Source organism: Acanthaster planci, linkage group LG17 (genome assembly GCF_054643075.1).
Source record: "Acanthaster planci isolate LZ-2023a linkage group LG17, COTS_SCS, whole genome shotgun sequence".
Lineage (NCBI taxonomy): Eukaryota > Metazoa > Echinodermata > Asteroidea > Valvatida > Acanthasteridae > Acanthaster > Acanthaster planci.
In genome coordinates this window covers 7307338-7329005 of record NC_141793.1, presented here as the reverse complement: position 1 = coordinate 7329005, position 21668 = coordinate 7307338, and the positions used below count along the sequence as shown (strand labels likewise).

Genomic DNA, 21668 nt, shown 5'->3' with positions numbered 1-21668 from the left:
TGTATAATTTTTTACTCAACAGAAATAAATGATCCAAAAAGGGAACACCTGAAACAAGATCCCAATTTGCTGTTTCATAAACAGAAGAGATTTGGGAATGTTTAAGAAACAGCAACAACTTTCAACTTTCGGGGACACACTCCTACATACCACTGATCCCTTTTACTATTTTTTAAAATCAATTTCCATTCTTTTAAATTAGAGATTACCAATGCTGGAAAACTGGTCCAAACTGGATAGGAAACTGTCAAAACATTTAAATAATGTTGAAACTGTGTGTGCCAAAATACTTAAAATTAAAAAATCTCAAAAATGTTTACACTTGTAGACACATGAGTATATTACTATCATGTAATGTGTTTAATACAAGGTTGATCCGCCGAGATTACACTGTGACAGAAGACACTTAAGTTTCAAAACCAACTATGAAACCCTTCTACGAAAAATTACAGGTGTCAAATGACAATAAATAAGCCGAATAACAAGCACAATAACAAAACTGCTCAATGTAGTATATAAGTCCTGCCAGAATGTGAGACACCATTTCCATAATTTCAATAACGACAGTATCTGTCATCTCAAAATCTGCAATATTATATTTTAAACCTTTGCACATTTTTTCATAACTACATGTACACAAATTCCACCAGATTATTTACAAGTTCTGTTCATATTGTACTTACTGTCATGACTGACTTAAGTATACTAATATTTGGATCATGGCTTCCCACCCCACAAAAATGAATATACCAGGTAGGCCTACATATAAAAGCAAAATTGTGAACTTTGTATTTTATACACACAAAACACTCATTTGAACACTGATACATAGTAGTGGGTGAAAAATTTGGATTCCTTGAACACTTATAAATGACTAACATCATTAGACAGCTATTGAGAAAGAAGAATTTTTACTATGAAATGACTTACTCAGACAACTCTATTCCGCTTACATGACCCAATTATTTAGAGCATATCTTTCAAAAGTACATGGATAAGATTTAGCTATAGAAACACTTACTTGGAAATATGGGAGATTATTTCTTTGTGAACAGCCTTATAGATAATACTTGGCAACTAAATCCGAGTACACAATTACCTCTAAGTTTGTAAGACTGTTCTTCAACAGGAATACAAAATAGAGCAGTCAAACAATTTTGAAAGACTTGGATGGGAGATTAACCCCTGACCATACCCCCCAGTGCACATGACAAGTAATTTTGAAATACATGAATAATTAGAATAATTAATATCAAGATGTATTTTTGCGTTGGGGAGATGTTAATTATATATAACGGGTTTTGCCCTTACCCAACGTATATTTATAAGCACTGTATGCTCAGTGCTTGTCCGAGAGCTTGCGAAAAAACCTCACAAGCTTACTCGGGTGGGACTCGAACCCACGACCTCCTGCTTACTAGTGCAGATGTCTTAATCACTCGACCGGCCAGCCGACCCCGGCAAGCTCGGTGGTCGAGTGGTTAAGACATCTGCACTAGTAAGCAGGAGGTCGTGGGTTCGAGTCCCACCCGAGTAAGCTTGTGAGGTTTTTTTGCAAGCTCTCGGACAAGCACTGAGCATACAGTGCTTATAAATATACGTTGGGTAAGGGCAGAACCCGTTATATAGAATAATTAACCAAAGTGATTGAAATCAACTTTATTAACCCTCTGGTGATTTACTAACAACCTTCCATATCCTTTCAAACCTCGTAACCATATAGTGAACTGCGTACATAAACAGTTGCACTAATGCCACATAAAACACAGTATACCAGAGCAGTATTCATCCTAACAGATTCTAACAAACCCTGGTGTTGGAATTTGACTGGTTTGGGATCATTAGGGTTAATTCATTTCGCTATCCATTATCACAGTGGCAGTTGCTCAAGAGAGCTATGCTTGGAGGAACACATCAGAACTGGCAGTCGGATATCATCTTAGAGAGAAAAGTACTGGACATTGTCTCTGGCCCAGGGTTGTTTATTCTAAAAAATATGATTAATCTAAATTCTTTTCTGTAGCAGAATACCTTGGCAGGTCCAAAACCAGTATTCTTAGGTGGCACAGCCAGGAAGTTCCCTTTCTATTTCTCAAAACAATTAGTTTTGAAACCACTTTAAAAACACAGCCATTATATCATATTTTCAGCCACTGTAATTTCAAATATGGTCCTAGTATGAGCTGTTTCTGCTTTTTACAATCTTGATAGGATAGACAAAGGGAAGAGAAATGAGGTTGTTTCCAATTCTTTTGCATCTGCTTTCATGAGCCTTAATTTGGGTGGTGGATGAGCTTTCTGTTGTGAAAATTGGGCTCACTAGAGCATTTTTGATAACCCTACCCCTGAGTAAATTCTACAATGTGGAACGTACAGCAAAACTATTGAGTATTAATGCTTAAATTTTAAGCCATAAAAAGTGCTGCATCAATAAGTTTTAAATGGAGATCTGTTCCTGTCACCAAAAGAAAGATTATTAATAGAGATCATTTTTATAAACTTTACAAGTACGCAGACATGCAGAAAAAATGTAGTTAACTGTTTTACTCTAATCTAAAATTACACGTGGTTGAGGTATATGTTTGTTTTCATAGTTTCCCTACTTTTGATATGTACCTTCCTTTCCATTTACAACACATGTAATTATGTGTATTATATTTTGCTCACTCAAAACAAATCAAATGGACAAAAAAGTATTTAGAAAAAGCAAAAACCTCAGTGAAAATAAAGTTTTTACTTTCAAGACAGCTCCAACTTTCCTCTCATTGTTATGGTTTCACTGTTTTAAATGAGGAAACTTCGAATTCATTAATGTTATATTTTTTGAAACACATTTGAAAAACGTACCTCAAAATCTGGTGAACAGAATACTGCTTTAAATCTATATTCACATATACACAACATTGAAGTAGTTGCATGGCTTTGAAGAATCACGGTACATGTACAGTACATTAGACATTTCTGTACACTGAAAGAGAAAACCTAACATAAACACCTAACTGCTAATACAGTCAAATGAAAACAAAAACTTCACTGAAAATAAACTTTTTTAATCACTTTCATGTAACAAACTCAACAGTTCCTGATCTGAGATTTTCTGTTGGTTGTTGAAGAGAATGATAAATTAGCTTTACTTTAGTATATAAGATGAGATTGCAAAAAAGTAGGATTGATAGCTGAAAAACTCTTTAGGCAGTGAGCACATCAAAGCGAGAATACAGAAGTAGAAGTAATGGTGAAGTATAGATACAGATAAAAATAACAGTGAATACAACTTTATTGTCAGTCAGTATTTTGTCAGTACTTCCATTGCTTTTTAACTCTAAAGAAGCCAGAAACCTCGAACCTTCATGAGTTTTTCCAGTTATCTCTTGCAGTCATTTGGACACCAAATTTATCAGTACCACACTGTTCGAGAAATGCTCATTCTCCCTTGACAAGTCAGTCAGCCTCATTTTGGCCATGTCTTTAAGAAGAGAAGTCCAGGAATTTAAAGCTTGTCATTACGATAACTGTTGATACTTTTGTTCAGTTCAACTTTAAATTAAGGCCACCCTACCACCCAAAAATCTGCTGATCTATTTCAATTATTTCTCCCTCGTCATTCTGAATCTTAAAAGGGTATTTTCAACATATTGTTGGTATGTGGAATCAACTCCCACTTGCAGTCATATCAGAATATTTATTTTCATCCTCCATGGCCCACATTTTGGAATTTTACAAAACTAAATTCAACTTCAGCTTTGACTACAATTTTTGTATCTGAGTGTCAGCTTATCGTTGTGCTGGTTGCAGATGGCTTGAACATAAGTAACCCAACACATCGAAATCGGGAATAAATCGTAAGTTGAGATATGAGTATGGTCAGAAAGTGAATTTCATAAGCTTTCAAATGGTGTGTTGATGGTACCCTATCATACATACATACACTTCCGAACTATACAGAACCTGCCACATGGATTTTTCAACATTTACCCACGTCCCTACTTTACTCGGCCATCATGTAAAATCGCCCTTGCGACTTACTTCTGATCACGATGTACTGAGTCACATATTCCCAATTCTTTATCTCCACTTGGCAGTCTTTCATGTGAGTTTGTTACTTCTTCTGCTCTGGTATCACACTGTGATTTCTCCCTCCCCTTTCCGAATTTCCTTTGATTTTTCCCCATTTTTTTCCCCTCTCGCAGGCTCAGCAACCCCTCCTGCCTTTAATTCCTCCCCCACATAAATGTGGGCAATGTCTTCTATTGAATACCCACCCTAAACAGTCGCTAATTATGTAAATTCCTTTGCGTCTGATTCAATTCGCTAAAACTTCTGATCAGACGTAGTGCACCCTCTAATCCCATGAATGGCCGCCAGGTTTGTCGTCCTTTTCAGGTGTTAAAACCCTCTGCACCTGAAGTGGGGAAGGATGGGAGGGAGCCAACTGTTTGGGATAGGTATTCAACAGCAGACCCAAATTTCTGTGGGGGAGGAGTCTTCTGCCTTCAACCTACCCCAAACAATCGCTAAATATGCAGAGTAGCACCGAGCCCTTGGAGGGGGGTGTGGCGAGGATGCACTACATAATATGGGAACCAGAGGAGTATGAAATTGTCAAACTTTATTGCGGACCTGCCAAATACTGTAGTTGTTATGTTGTTCCAGAGGTGGACCGCTTTGATGAGGAACCCTTCTGCATCAATGTGGCCCATGGACCGCTCTGTCATGTGTGGAGTCCTTTTGCAGAACATTGGTGAGGTAGCATGTGGTGAAAGTAGATGGGGTCTTCTAGCATGCTGCCTTGTATATTTCCTCCATCGGTACACCCCTGAAGTAGGCCCATAATATGGAAACTGCTCGGATATCGTGAGCTCTGATGAGGTGTAGTATTTTATTGGCCACACAGTTCAGCCAATCTGGGTTGGCAAACTTGATAGCCGAAACTGCCCACCTGGCTAAAGTGTCTCTTGTCGCAACTTGGTGAGGTTTTATTGTAATGAAAAGCTATGAAGATGTCCCTCTGAGTTTTGTGGTTTTGGCTAAATACCATCTAAGAGTTTGCAGTGGGAACCATGGTTTGTCTGTCGTCTGGAGTATCATTGTGTTTGGTAATGTCTGGTACAAAAAGGAGGATGGAAGGAAACTGACGGCTTCGTGGTGACAAACCCCAGCGGGAATGAGACAAAAGCCATGGGGTTCCCAACAAATGTGGCCTTCTGTGATGGACAATGCTTCAGTTCACTGCCACGCTGTGAGAAAGTAACTCCAAGTAGGAGTGCCAGTTTCACTGAGAAATCTGGTCTGTCTGGAAGGATCACCAGTAGCCGGATGAGAAGTCTGGTCAGATGCAGGAACCATGGTTGGTCTGGCCAGAAGGGGGCGATGAGGAGGAGAAAACTGCCGGTATTAGGGATATTGGAAGGAAAGCATTGGCCAACATCCCTTGCCAGTAGATTTGAAGAGCATTTGTTGCCCAGGTTTGCGGGTGGTAAAATTTGGTGCAGAACACTGGCAGTTGGGCATTCTCTGCCAAGGCAAAAAGATTGATGTTTGGTTTCTCATATTCGGCAAAGATCTGTCCGACTATAGTCGTGAGCAGATATCACTCCGTGGGATGTACCTTTTCCCGAGAGAGAGAGAGAACGTCTGCAATGGAGTTGTTGACACCAGGAATGTTGGTTCCCTGGAGGTCGATGTCATGATCCTGGGCCCAAAGGAACATCTGTCTCATCAGGAGGCAGCAGGCAGGGAGCATGTGTGCCTCCCTGGTGATTGATCTATGACACCACCATGGAATTGTCCGAACAGATGAAGACTTGTTTGCCTATGATGCTTGGGTGGAAAGCTTTCAGTACGTTGAATAATGCCTGAAGTTCCAGTATATTGATGTGATTCCCTTGGAGCTAGAGGTTCCACGTTCCCTATACTTTAAGTGGTGGTAGGGAGGGTCCAAATCCCAGATGAGAAGCGTTCGAGGTTATAGTTATTTCCAGGTTCACCTTGGGAAGGGAACTCCGAAAGAGAGGTGTCTCTTCACTTATCATCACTGGAGATGGGGGCGGATTAAGTTTGAGATGGGGACCTAGAGATTGATTGAGTCCCATTTCGGCCAGTAGAGAGCTAAAAGATGAAGTTATAATGGATGCATGTACAGCCTGCAGAGTTGGAATGAGGTCCACCATGCTGGCCATCAAGCTGACTGCTCGGTAGAAAAGACTTTCATCCAGTCGAGAAGGTTGTCGATGTGTTTGGTCGTTGGTGAGATTATACCTTGCCGAAGGTTGACAGATGCCCCTAGATACGTCGGATATTGCATTGGGGTGAGATTTGACTTCTCATGGTTGATAATGAAGCCCAGATGATTGTTGATGTCGCAAGTAAGACGGGCAGAAACCTCTGTTTTGCTGAATGATCTGCTGACGATCAGCCATTCATCCGGGTACTGGAAAAGCATGACGTCCCACTTTCAAAAGGTGAGTGTAACCGTCTTTGTAACAATCTCAGGGATGTGTAGAGGCCGAAGGGGAGAGCTGTGAATTGAAAGAGGTTTCCGTTGTATAGGAAGTGTAGGTATTCGTCGTTGGATGAATCAGGATGTGATGATAGGCATCTTTCAAGTCTACGGATGAGGTCCAACATGGTATCTGTAAAGATTGGGTGACCGTCCGAAGGGTTTCCATGTGAAATTTCCTTTGGCAGATAAAGTGGTTCAGAGGTTTGAGGTTATTAATAGGTCACCAGCTGTTGAGTTCCTACTGTTGAAATGAAGCTCCTGTTTGCTTGAGATTTGGGAACCGGGTGGATATCATGCTTCCGAAGGAGAGAGTCTATCTCGGACTCCAGTGCCTGTCGTTTGCTTCTGTCAGTACGAATGAAATCAGACGGGGGATAGGTACAGACTCGTGAATTCAAGGGCATAACAGTAATGAATGGTCGCAAGCACCCAGCTGTCTGATGTGACTTTCTCCCAAGACCCTGTGAAGAGTTGAAGTCGCCCGCTGAAGGGTCCAGGATTGTGAGGTGGAGGCAGGTCTGAATAGTCAGAGACGTTTACCCGGTCTGGGGCAGCACGACTTGGTAGTTCTTCCCTTGAAGCTTTTCTAGGGTGGTTTGGTAGGTCGAGAGGAGGATGGACAGCCGCGATTCGCCTGATAACTGTGTAGACAAAAGGGGCAAAAGGAAGAGAATCGCACTGGTGGTGCATTCCGAAATGCGATTTTGCCGTACGTTATTATTATTTTCCAGAAAAATGTCTGCTTGTTTTCTTAACTACACTTATTCTATCAATTTTGTATTGTTTGTTGGATCCATTTATTTCAGATTTTTTAAAATTTTACTTAATTTTGCACAGTTTTGAGAAGTCAATTACTCTCTCTGCAGTGGACAATATTCTGTCCTTCAGAGAGCTAAGTTCACGTGTGGTAGTCATTTTCTAAACAAGACATCCAAATCTGTCGTCTTGAGCTAGGTCTAGGTCTTCACTCCATTGGAAATGTGCAGAGACGTGTAGACAATAGACCTAGCCGTAGCTCTGAAAGCCCCTTTTGGACACGGCTCGAGTCGTCGAATACGATAATCTTGTTGGTTCCCACTATTTGGTACAACGTAACCAAGTATACTCAAAGTGACCCTTACCAGTGTTTCCACTTCTTGCGCAATCGGGATTTCCCGAAACCATTCCGAAAAACAGATACCATCACTTCGCTGGTTACCACCGCATCAGTGGGCATAAACTAATGCAAGATGCCGATTAAGTCATGTTCTGAAGATTCATGTGTTGTGTGTACCGTACGTAGGACACGTTTATGCTCCTGTACGATGGCACGGTACACTACAGGTTTGAGAGAACAAGTGGCTTATCAAGCCCACAAAGTCAAAAGTAAAGCTCTGACAGCTTTGATGATATCACAGAAGCAATGTACACTGCAGCTATTCAGTGTGAAATACTCGGGAAAATTACCCAGTAACTGCTGCCTCCAAACATGGGAATCGTCATGAATTTTGCAAGATCTGCAGTACTGACTTTAGCATTAGCCATGGTGGACTTAATGACGGCAAGAAGCATGTGGAATCCAAGAAACATCAATCCCATAGCAGTGCCGTGGAATCCTATGCGAAGTTGACAGCTTTTTCCTGCACCATCCTATCACAGTGTCATCAATGCAGAAGTCATGTTTACAGAGTGCGTGGTAGAACATAGCCTGCCATTGGCTTTAGCAGATCACACAGGTAAACTTTTCAGACAAATGTTCCCTAATCTGAATAATGCAAAGAAGTATGGATCTGGTCATACTAAATCGACACACTTTGTGGACACCTTTGGGGCTCCCTTCAGCATGGCGACGGATGGAAGTACCAATTATAAAGATGTTAAGTTGTACCCCATTTGTGTGTTATTTTGATGAGGCACTTGAGAAAGCCATGTCAGTGCTACTTTCTCTGCATCAGTGTAACAAAGCTTCCATCGGTGAAAACATGCATCTTCAAAATACTAGAATAAGAACTTCGTAAATCTCATATCCCCTGGCAAACTCTTGTGTTTTGCTGCAGATAATGCCTCTGTCATGTTTGGGATACATGAAGGTGTTGCTGCCTTCCTGACTACACAAGCACCCCCTGTTTATATTTCAGGTTGATAACTATGCCTTCATGATTTTGATATTTTTGATGGGTCAAGGTCAGGATCTGAAAAAGTTGAAACATCTTGAAAAAATATAGTAACTAAAAAGGAAACTGCCATGTCACCATCCCCAAATTGCCCTTTCCAGTTCTGTTGGCCTGTTCTATCATTCCGTTTGTCAGTTTTGTCATGCTGGTGTTTCAATAACGTGCAGTGATGAGGTGTATTCATCTTTTCAAACCAAGAAAATGTTTCGTGCATTATTTGTCATTAGAAACCTCGATTAAAGTTTGTAGTGTAGCAATTCCCACAGATACAGGTATTTCAACATTGTCCCATCTAAAAACATTGATATCCAGCTTCAGTGCCCCAAATGTTTTATTTTTAAACAGGGTGTGCTTGCCATTCAGCGCAACTCAAGGTGGATGAATCACTCGTGGACATTTACTGCTACCTCGATAAAAAGTTCTAAAAGAAAGCAAGAGTTCCTAGCCATCCAAAAGAGGACTGAAGACACCTCAACATAATATACTGAAACATGTAATCACCAGGTGGATGTCTTTAGGACAGTGCATAGCAAGACTCTTAGAGCAGTGGGATGCTCTTCCCTACTTTCAGCACCAGTTAGTATTTGAAAGTCAACAAAAGAAAAAAGGTCTGCAGGAAACTGCTCCCAAGAAAGGAAAGTCCTCCAGCCTCACTAAGCCACCACACACCTCCAGCCTTTCCATGCCACCTTCTGGCTCCAGCCTTGTCTGGCCACCACCCACGTCCAGCCCCACTAAGCCACCTTCCACCTCTAGCCTCACCAAACCACCTTCCACCTCTAGCCTCACCAAACCACCTTCCACCTCTAGCCTAACCAAACCACCTTCCACCTCTAGCCTAACCAAGCCACCTTCCACCTCTAGCCTCACCAAGCCACCTTCCACCTCTAGCCTCACCAAACCACCTTCCACCTCCAGCCTCACCAAGCCACCATCCACCTCCAGCCTTGCCAAGCCGCCATCCACTTCTAGGTCAGCTAAACCATCATTCACTGCTTCTACAAAACCATCCACTCATGGCACTGCCAAACTACCAACTCCTAGCTCAAACCCAGAGAGAATTGTCAAAGTGATGATGGATCCAAACACTAAACTCTCCTGTTATTTTTTGATGCGAGCAATACCAGTGGTTGATAAATCCAATACATTTCTGCAGAAAGATGAACCCTGCATTTATCTTCTCCACAGTGTAATTTCTCAACAGTTCACTGACCTTGTAATAATATTCATTTGGCCACAGTGTATTACAGCAGCAGAAGTTACGAATGATATTGACTATGGAAAGAGAAGCAACCAGAAGAGTGATGAGGATCCCTATATAGGTGTGTGTGCCCAAGCCTACTTACAAAAACAGGGACATTTGTGTAACCTGGAACAGTTCTACAGCTGTGTAAGAAGGTACTATGCAAAGGCTTGTGAGTATATGCTCCAAGCATTCCTGTTTGGGGACAAGGTTCTTGTAAATGCTGAAAATCTTGGACATAACAAAAAGACATAAAATCAGATTCAACAGAGGGAATTCTATTACCAACAGTTTCCTAAGCTTATCTCTGAAGATGAAAAACAGGAGTTGGAGGATCAATTCATGAAGTATCAAGTAGACAAACTGCCATTTCCAGTGGAAGAGGCAAGAGTGGACAAAGCTTGGCACTTGATCTCCCAAATTAAAAAATGTCAACAGGGAAACCAAAATGCAATGTATTGGTGAAAATTGCCAAAGCATCACTGGTGATGTACCACAGTAATGCTGGCTGTGAAAGTGTATTCACACTATTGTCAAAAAAAGAAGACTGAGTTAAAATCAAGCTTGTCCACTTAAACACTGGGAGCACTCATGACGATGAGGGTGATGATGGCTGCAGCTGGAACAGCATGATATGCCACTAAGCACTCCAGACAACTGCTTGAAAAAGTGAAGGGTTCAACAAGTACAAATCTCAAAGGTGGAGGCAAATAAATAACAATTACTTGTAATTAATAACTATTTAAAATCAAATAACAGTACATGACACATACAAACACAAACATGATACATGCATATGTATGTCATGTACTTGTATGTGCCCCCGGTAATGTAAAAACATTGAGACAAATATCAAAGTGTCCCATTAATAATGTCTGTGCGTCTTAATGGGAGAGCAAAATGATTTTTCCTACAAGTTCAACAGGTAATGCACATTTTTTAACACGCGCAATGTACATGTAGTTCTGACATTGTAAATTTGAAAAAATATTACACATTTCACGATTTTTTTACTCGGCAAGGTTGGCAGGTACGCTGAAGGGATGAACCTGGCGTCCATCAGGATGGGATTGATGAGGTGAAGGTTCACGGAAGCTAAGTTTATGTATTGTGTCAATGTGCTTAACTTCCAACTCCGTCACCTTCACGAACTTCTGTGTGAAAAGATGTTTGTCATAAAGCTGGTGATCTGCAGAGGCAGAAGCAGTCTTCCCAGAGAGGCACAGAGGGTAGCCAGAAGACGGGGTGACGTATGGAGCCCCGACAGTGTAGGAAGCCAGTGAGCACTGTTGTTCCGGACTCGGGTGGTGGTGTGCCCGCATGGTGTTGAAGTGTTGCGCCCAGACTCAGCTAGCCGGGCAAATTTCGACCCTGAGTGCGCAGCTTCACTTATCGTTGACTGCGATGCTTCGGTGTTAAGTAGGGGAACTGATCATTCGGATATCGCATGCACTGCAGCTCAGACCCTTGAAGAGTGGCAAGGGCTAACCCTGAATTGAACCAAAGATGGTATTGCCAGCAGGGACGAGCTGTGGAATCACAAGTTGAGAAAGATGCCACTCGATCTTCTGCAGACTGACTCCTGTTGGTCTATAGGGGAATGTGGGGTCTCGGAATGATGGCACTTCCTCTTGAACCCCAACAAACTCGGGGTCATCCGGTTAACCCTATACATAGACCAAGGGACGAGGGGGACCGTGGTATTGGATCGCTCGCACCGCTTCATGGAAACCCAACAATCCCAGGGTCACTCCATTGACCCTGTATATCAGTTGGTAGTATAATAGCATAGTCAACAATCTATAGAATGCACGCACATAAGAGAAAAATACCACCAAAACAAGAAAATACACACATTTACTCATAAATATGGAATGCACGTTTATTACAATATGTTATGGTTTAATCAAAATATCACAAAGGTGTGGAAGTGAAACGGAAACTCGATAAACTCGAAGATGTCAACAAGATGTCCATTTAGAATCACGCTAAGGAAAACAAAGACGAACATCGAGGCCACTCCACTATGCATTGTGGGACTAGAGGGCGCACTACAGTTGATCAGACGTTTTAGCGAATTGAATCAGACGTAAAGGAGTTTGCATATTCAGTGACTGTTTGGGGTAGGTTAAAAGCAGAAGACTATTTTCTAGTGGTGGCTCTGGCTTATTCCCTTTTACATAGGATTGGAATTGTTTTTTTGTGTTGTATTTTGCAGAATATCATTTTTAAGTGTTTTAAGATCTAACTTTTGACAATATTTAGAATTTATTGCTTTTATTTTTATGGCCTGTGGAAAGTGTAATGAAATATAACAAGCGAGCCAATATGTATTTTGCCCATGATTGTTCTCAGTTCATGAAGGCTCACATGCAAAGTGCAGCACAGAGGGAAGAGGGGATGAAGGCAATGGGGCACTTTAAAAAATTAAACAAGAGGTATGTTCTTCTGTGAATGAACACAGTTGTTTCTGTCTCAATTCTTCTCAGTTCATTTTCCACCTAAGTATGACATTTCTTTACGATGTGACATTGTAAAACAGTTTTGAATGATGAGTCTTTAAAGTGATGAGAGCTGTATCCTGATGATGTTGTCGTGATATCAACAACATATTTTGATTCTCATCTATAATACTTCCTTATCTAATGATCTGCAAGGTTTCATCCATTTCGCACATGCACTTCAGAAGATATAGTGCTTTCAAGGATGCACATTCAATGCCACATGATATAATGTCAATTTTCATCTATCACACTTCTGTTTCTAGCTATCTCCAAAGTTTCAACCCATCGGACATGTACTTCGAGAGATATTTTGCTTTGAAGAGTACACATTTATTATGTCACGTGACTTAAACTTAAAATCATAACATGAGGTAAAATTTGTCTATAACACATCCCTTCTAGCTACCCACAAGTTACCCAACGGACACATACATCCAGCAATACATGTATAGTGCTTTGGAGAGTGCACTCTTTATGTCACATGACCTGTTGCATGATGATGTCATAATCATATGGTTCAAATTTTTGTCTGTGACATTTCCGTTTCTAGGCACCTGCAAAGTGTCCACTTAATTGGACACAAGCTTCAGAAGATATGGAGATCGGAAGTTTGCCCCTTCAACATCATGTCAGGTGACATGATGATTTGTTGTCTTGAACTTTCTCAGGCTGGTGGACTGAGAGAGCGCACCTAAAATATAGTCAGCTTGATCAATAACAGTGCCGAAAACTGCCTGTTGAAGAAAAACGTGTACAAAACCTAAGGGGAAAAATAAAATATTATATATTCAAATATTAATAAAAAAAATCACAAGATGACATCAGCATGATGTCATAAATTTTGCATAATTTTTAGATCAGGGTCTTTGTTGGCTGTAACTGTGATGACAATTGATCGCTTAATTACCAAAATGGTGCCTTGAAAACATACACGTATAAAGTTAATGGGCTAAAAATACCTATGCATAAAAACCTGCACCTTTAAATGCATGTCACATGATTTGCATTTGACTTCAATGTTTTTTCTAAAACTCTTGGGTATATTTCAAATCAAACAAAGAAGGGTAAGAAAACCTGATTTCTCTTTTGTTCTCATAGTAATCCTCTGCCGAAGTTGACCGCTACTCACTCATTAAGTTGGGTAAATAGTGTGTAGTAGAAAACACGTACAAAACCTACAGAAAAAACTGCACTGTTTATCTCATGTCACATGACCCCTAATGATGTTATTATGACAATTTTGTTCGGGGGGGGGCCTCCCTGCGTGGAGGACTACAAGCCTGAACCAATATGAAACCAGTCAGAGCGCCAAAGTCTGGCAGTTGAAAAATGTGTACAACCTATGGGAAAAATGAAATACAGAGTATTTAAAAATAATTAAATCATCATCATGACATCATCATGACATAAATCTGTACTTATTTTTGTATTAGGGTCTTTGCTGTAACTTTAGAATGAATGAATGAATGAATATCGCAAAATGAACACTTTTAAACAATAAGCCCACTTCTGGTTTTGACCAGAAGGAAGGGTCAAGTGATTTGACCCACACAAGATGAATTGACCCAAATTTACTTTGGCACTTGCCATAAACAGAATGTTGGAGAAATGTTGGATACTGTATGTACTGCGTCGACACCATGGCGTGCGCGACAAACGGAGCCTCTGTTTCGATGCAGACATGCACAGATGGCGCTAAAATAAACTCCCTCCATTGCACTCTTCAAAAAACCTGCTAATAGCATCACGCAATTGTCGAGCGCCCTCTGCCGACAGGTTTAAAATTCTGAAAAATGAATTTTGAACAGATATCTTTGGTGAAGGTTTGTGGAATTGGCTGAAAATAGGTGGATATGATGACATTTACCCATTCAATACCTGCGTGAATTTTGGGGGCGACGATGTCATCACATTTGTCATCAAATTCTTTAAAAAATCAATCGTGTGAAGCATAAGCATGAAATACCCTTTAGCTGATAGCTAAAACATAAGAGTCCATTGCTTCAAGTGAATGACTGGCTCACCTATTCACACACATGAGGCGCCAATGACAAAATTACACCTTACTATATTTGCCTACTTGGGAATCCCATTATACTATACAATGTGTATTGGTGTCAATGTGGTTGAACACATTATGTCTGCCTATAACGAAGACTTCGCACAGTGTGTGAGGTAAAGTGCATGAGGCATACTCGGGGCCCTGAAAATGCATGTGGCGCTGAAGTCAGATCACTTTGTATTGAGTCCCAAATGACCAAAATGTTATTCCAACGTTTAGCACTGATTTGTATGAAACACCAAATGACCAACTTATTTTACATCCAATAAAATTTCTTCCATACTGTTTTCTTGATGAATACAACATTCACTTGCATTGTACATATTCAATTACATTAAAACTTGGCAGGTTGCAATCGAACGATGTGTTGTAGATGATCATTGACCTTGTGAACATAAAAATGACATGAAGAGATGACCAATAACATGATGTGAAAGGTGCACTATATCCTGTGAACTACTTGTCTGCTTGGGTTCAAATCTTGCATTTATCTTGAAAGCGGAGGGATTTAGATGGACAATGACCTGATGTAATGATGACATCATCAGAAGTTGAGGTGCACTCTGTACAGCACTATATCTCAAACTTTACAGATATCTTGAAAGGGAAGAGCTTTTGACAAATATTGGCCTGATGGCGTAAGGACTTCATCATGTGACTGGTCATTTGACATTAAAGGTACATTCTTTACAGCCCTACATCTTGTGACCTATATATCTGATTGAGCTGAAATTTTGTAGATAGCTGGAATGGGAAATGTTATAGACAAGGTGATATGCTGTAAAGGGTGCTAACTTTAATTAGTTATATCTCCGAAAGGTTTTGAATATTTCCTCATCGTGAGGTCACCAAAATATTACTAGAAACTTGGGGACCTCTTAGATAGATGTTTGGGCAAGAAATGAGAAATCCAAATGTGGTGGTGTCTCCAATGAAGGAATGCCTTTTTCTCAAAGAAAAAAAAAAAGAAAATGCAATAAAAAAAGCCCTTTGCTCTGTCCTGAAGATAGACTATACCTAAAGTTTTATTTCTTCCATTTTCTCTGACCCACACCCTGCTCCTTTTGTGCACGTTTTTCTACCCATTACTTTAGTGTTTTTGCAACTTTAGATCTTCATCATACCTTTACCAATGAAGGACCCTTTCCATAGATGCATGTATGTCTAGAACAATGAAGTCATTTGATTTATTATTGATTGTTCAATATTTATTTCAGCCTATTTACTTTGTTCACGTTTTAAGGCACCACTTTGGCAACTTAGCAATCTGTGATCATCATCAAAGTTACACCAAGCACAAACCTTAAAACAAAGAGAATACTAAAATAATAACTCACGATGACATCATCAAGTGAGTTATCAAATTTTGAATATTTAAATAAATAAAATGTTAAATTTTTAAAACTCTGCTTAAATTTAACCATGGCCTCCCACAACATTCTGTTTGCATGAAGTGGCAGAGTATAATTTGGTCTTCAATATATCTCATTTGGGTCAAATCATGTGACCCTTCCTTCTGGTCGAAACCGGAAGTGGGCTTATTGTTTACAAGTGGTAACGGGTATCAACTTGCTTTCAGTGGCGTTACTCTGTTGGGGGGTAGTATTCTTCATAAATCGTCTAGTGATGATGTCACGTAATTGTCAAGCACCCTCTGGTGACAGATTGAAAACTCTTAAAAATGAATTTTGAATAGATGCCTGCAGCAAAGTTTATCAAAATTGCCTGAAAATTGATGTCGATGATGATACTTACTCTTTTAAGACATGTATGAAATTTTGGGTGGATGGCATCATTAGACCAGCAGTTACTTTGAAAAGCTTCTTAAAAATTTGGTTAAAAATCAACCATAACCAATTTAAGCGTGAATTGTCCATTAGATGATGGATATTATAAACAAGTCGACTGCATGGAGTGCATAACTCGTGTACTTCTTGACACAGATGAAGCGCCGACAACAAAACCTCCTTACAATATTTGTAAGCGCGAAAATCCCATTCTTATGCTGTGCATTGGCTACTGTGTCCACAGCTGCGAAATATTTGCCTGTAATCTAAGCAGTATTATGAGGACGTCATCAAGTCACTTATTATTGATTGTCAATATTTATTTCAGCCTGCTGACTTTGTGCATGTTTTTGAGGCATCTTTTTGGTTACTCGACTACATTTGATCATCATCAAAGTTGAACCAAGCACACACCTTACAGCAAAGATAATGTGAAAATAATAATGTCACAATAACATCAAGTGATTTTTTAGGAAATTTTGGAACTTTTAATATCGAGTTAATTATTAAAAATCCATATAAAATAAACCATGGACTCCTCCAATCGTCTGAAAATTGGTGTGGATGATGATCTTAACCCAATTAACACATGTGTGAAATTTGGGGCCGATGACATCATCATATTGGATGTTATAATAAAAAGTCCTTTTATTCTTCAGAATTCGGAAAAAATAAACCATAACAGATTTAAGCATGAATCGTCCATTAGATAATAACAAAGCACTAGTTTTGAAAAAGGCCCCCCCACAAAAAATAAAAAGAATGCTTTTTTACAGAATTATGAAAAAAAGACAAATTTTAAAACAAATGCTGTTTCAGCCAGTGGCCTGAACAACTAAAATAAGGACAAAAAGAATGCCTTTTTTGCAAAATTGCAAAAAAGACTTCACCCCCCAAAAAAGAATTAAAATGCCAAAAGAGAACAAAAAGAAATCCTTTATCCCAAAATCGGGAAAAAAGAGGTACTCATTCTGACCTTTGGTACACGACTACCAAATTCAGTTAAGATCCTGCCTGAACTTTTTGAACTCATGAGCTCAAGATTAGTGAGTAGGCCTACTGCTATTACAGTGTACACTGTCACCGTCATGGAAATGAGCAATTTAAAAAATGTCATGATTGCCTGGCATTGACTAATAATACAGTAGTACTGCTGGGATACGATACCATCGCCACACTGTCTTGTGTTCCTAGAGTTTGTCATTTTTGCACTTTTATTTGCACTATTTACAACAATTTGAAGAAACCTCCGACAATGCGTTGGCCAGATCCACCTGTTCTGCACCAAGTGCAAGTGGATACGAGCACTGCCTTACGTTCCAAACATCTGTAAGAAATATTTCAAGCATCAACCTATCAATCTAAACTGATGTGCCACAGGCTTACAAATAAAAAAAAATGTATGCCTCCCAGGATAACTCTAAATTTTGTTTCATTTAGCACTATTTTGAATACTATGATTTCAAATAATATTTTAGAGAGAATGTTAACCAAATTTTGTGATGTGTAAAATTTACCATGTCAACACTATTTTGTGTAAATATCTCTTCTATATGTTAGTGGAAGAGGTGAACAACAACAACAACAAAATATTTGTACCGACACAACTAAGAAAGGAGTGGATTAAATTGACCCTTTTGTATTGCATATTCGTTTCTCAGTTTGGCTGAGTATGCCAATCGCAACAAAGATGGCACATGCACATTACATTGTGCTCATTGCACAATGAGCCACAGGATTAAGGGTGACCAAACCCTTTAATGAGAAAAAGCCTTGGATATAGCCAGGAAATTGCTCGACCTTCAAGATTTTAAATCAAGAGGCTTGTCAGCTTAGCTATAGCATGCACAAGCCAAATTTGAAATTTCTGTGCTACATATTTCCCAAGCTATCTCCCTGACAAGATTCCTATTGTTTTATCCATTGTGACCTTGACCTTTGAGTCCAAAATGCAATAGGCATCTTAAGATCATCAATAGCAATCCACAAACTAAATGTAGATTCATACGCAGAATATTTCTCAATTTATCATGCTGCGAAGATTTCTTTTGTTTTAGGCACTGCAACCTTGACCCTTCATTCTTGAATTCAATAGGCTTGGCAGAACTATGGATAGCAGTCCGCAAAACAAATTTGAAAATTATACACGAGGTATTTCTCAAGTTATCATGTTGACAAGATTTTTACTGTTTTAGCTATTTCAACCTTGATCTTTTGGGACCAATATTCAATAGGCATTTTAGTATCACCAACACTGATCCACAAACCAAATATGAAGTTAATAAAAATCAAAGTATTCCCCGAGTTATTGCACGGACAAAAGTTATGTTTTTTAGCCATTCTGACATTGACCCTTGTGTTTTGGGATCCAAATTAAACAGACTTCTTAAGATTACCAAGAGCAATCTGCAAACAAATTAGAAGTTCATATGAAAGGTTATTCTCAAGTTATCATGCTGACAAGAATATTCTGGACACTCACACTTACCTTACATACCTACGGTGGACATTCCTTTCTTTTTGTGCAGTTAAGAAAACTCGGGGAAAATACTCATTTTTCTTGAACTGGGAACACAATCTTCAGATGCCTTTTTGTACAAGGTTTTCTCGGCTATTCCTCTTGAGACAGATGACCCCTACCCTAAAATGCCTCTAAACTTCTTTTTCAGAGAAGGGGAAATGTCCTGTGGACGTGTGCAAGTCCACAGGACGTCTTCCTTTCCTGCATCATGTAGACATCTTTGGTTCACAAGTCCACAATAGGTATGTATTAGCGCACCCCCACACAACGCCATTGCACCCTACATTATGTGGACTTCTTTTGTGCAGAGGTCCACACTATGCATGCCATGCCCCTATACACTCGGAAATACCTGTTGTACATATAAAGAAAGTGTGGACATTCCTGTGTTCTCCTGTGGTTAAGGAAACCAGAGTTAACCGCTCCTTTTCTCCAACTAGGATAAATCCTTCGAGCTAGATTTACATTTTCCCAATAACCACTGTTATATTGCATTACTCTAGCTTTGAATCGAATTTGGTGCTTCTGTCATAAAATATATGAGAGTTTTGCTGTACTACTCCACTTTGGCTGAAAAGGGTAGGGTCAGCAAAATCTGCACCGGAGAGGCTAATTTAAGACAGAAAGCTCATCTACCACTCAAATCAGAGCCCAAGAACTGACTGTCCTCTAATTGAAAAGAAGGCTTTCTCTTTGAGAATAAATAGACTTTTAAATTCATGATTGCCTCAAAACTGGGCCACAGAGCATTTTGGTGGAGCCCTCAAAGCAATATACCAATGGAAATCACGGATGCAAAAGCAATGCTGTTATCCCTTGTTTGCCAATCCTTCAAGATTGTAAATATGGAAATAGCTTATGCTGGGACCATATTTAACCACCTGACGCTGGATGATGTGTAAACACACATAATTTACCTTATTTATTCCACAGAGGATTTTTTTTTTCATTTCTGCAGTTGATGTACTATTGATGCTCCATGCTTGATTGGATAAAAGCACAGCTGCAAGGTTGAAGAATAAAAAACCTGCTTCAGCAGTTTTTTCGGGTAAGCAAATCTGACGTTAACTGGCTTTGGGGCACAGGGGCCCCAAGTACAAGTTTTTATTTAGAAAGCAAACTGACTTTTTTTTTTTTACTGGAAGGCACAAATATCAGCTGTGCCTCTTAAAAGCACTGTTTTCGGATGTCCCAAGGTAAAGGCCTACTAATTCAGAGGAAAAAAGTAAAATTAATAATACATTTTGGCATAAATGGCCCTAAAATAGGGACTAATAGAAAATGGACATTTTTGAATACCTAGCAAGCAGACGATACCATGGTCAAACGCTCGTAAGACATTCTGCACCTTATGCTAAAATACTGCAATCATTTGTTTCATTCATCTGTTGAGTGTTTCAGAATACAACATAAGAACCAGCCAGAAAGTGCATAATGTTTAGCAGTGTTTATTCTTTATATTACGTCTTTATATTCTTTATATTCACTCATCACAGACTGCAAGTTCCATAAACTTACAGTCGTCAAAGTACCGGGACACATGAACCCATTCTTTTGAAATTCTATGATGCATATTTACATCAAACCGAGGAGCATGCATGAAGTAAGGGTGTTGGCAGTCCAACTGCATTGACCATGTAGAATTCAACCAGCTGAATCAGATCAGTGAACTTGGTGCTGCCTTCGTCTAAGGTAAAGAAAACCTGTCCACAACTCTCAACCTATACAAACAAATAAACAAAAACATATTGGCCATGAGCAGAAAGGAAGCTGTATCGGAGCATCAAACTAGCGATATCACCATGACCCATGTTTCAAAGCAGCTAATGGCCAACTTACACAGTTGAATAGTAACAGAATAATGGCCAGTAGAGTATAGAATACAGTGGGTTCAATTGGTTTATACTGAAAATGAACAAACCAAATGGTAGAGTGATAAACTGCGTCATGTAGAAAGCTGATTGATTTTTCAGACACTGCAGTGTGATTGTGTGTTCTGGCTAATTAGTAGTCTTGTTGGGTACAATTCATTCAAAGACTGGCTGGGAACTGTCAGAGTGGGTGTGGCTTGTAACTTTGCAACTTCTTGTGAAGTGTTATTATTTTGAGAAGTTAACATAATGATATATGTATATCAAAGGGGTTGTGTGTAAATCTAAAATATTGTATGGTAAATCTCTTTCCAACAACACTTCTTGTTCCTGCTTGTCAGTATAAACAGCCCATAATACGCAAAAAGGGGTTAAATATGGTGAAATCAAGCAAAATGGGCAAGTAGTCAACTCAAGGAAATTTCTACATGTAGCTTGTTATTCTTCCATGTTAAGGATACCGTAAGTTCCCATCTTGTAAAAACATGATATGAATAAGACCTTTGATAACAAAGTTTGAGCATTTTGAATGGCAGCATACTAATAAGAAGAAAACTGAGAAATTTGTTTTTTGAATTTGTATTTTGTATCAGTATTTAGGTTAAAACAGTCTCACTTAAAGGTTTATTCAATTTTCTATCCGAAGATACCCAGTTGTACAGGTGAGGAAGAATACAAAGGAAATATATGTATGTGGATTCATTCAGTGATTTTCGACAACAATCTAAATTGGATGAGATAAAAAAAAGATGTTTTGGACTCTTTCCCTTCTGAACTTGGGTAAAGTAAGAAGATTGCCTATTCTTCAAGTTTTTTTGTAAAACTACATCATGTCTCAGAGCTAAAAGTTGTCCTTCTTTCAACATGGGCATTGGGGGAGGGGCATTTTCTCCTTTGGGAACAAAATTTAGAACAAAATTGGGATGGGGATAATTTGCTTGCAAATACCTCAGAAATGATCCCTTTCCACTGTTTGCTGCTGCTGAGTGCTTTGTCCCCCCTTAAAGAATTCATGCAACACCAAT

General features: G+C 39.4%; 1 protein-coding gene across 11 annotated transcripts in view; it reads right to left on the bottom strand.

Moving 5' to 3' along the window:
- LOC110982488 (growth factor receptor-bound protein 14-like) overlaps positions 1-21668 on the bottom strand; it is a 185968-nt gene that overhangs the window by 1397 nt on the left and 162903 nt on the right. For 6 of the 11 annotated variants that reach the window (XM_087148304.1, XM_087148303.1, XM_087148302.1 and 3 more), the window contains one exon: positions 338-20493. In XM_087148304.1, coding sequence (XP_087004430.1) covers positions 20353-20493 — 141 coding nt within the window. In that variant the 3' untranslated portion in view covers positions 338-20352. Of the gene's footprint in view, positions 1-337; positions 20494-21668 lie in introns of those variants that run through there. The other 5 variants (XR_015428223.1, XR_015428221.1, XR_015428222.1 and 2 more) reach the window with 4 other exon arrangements.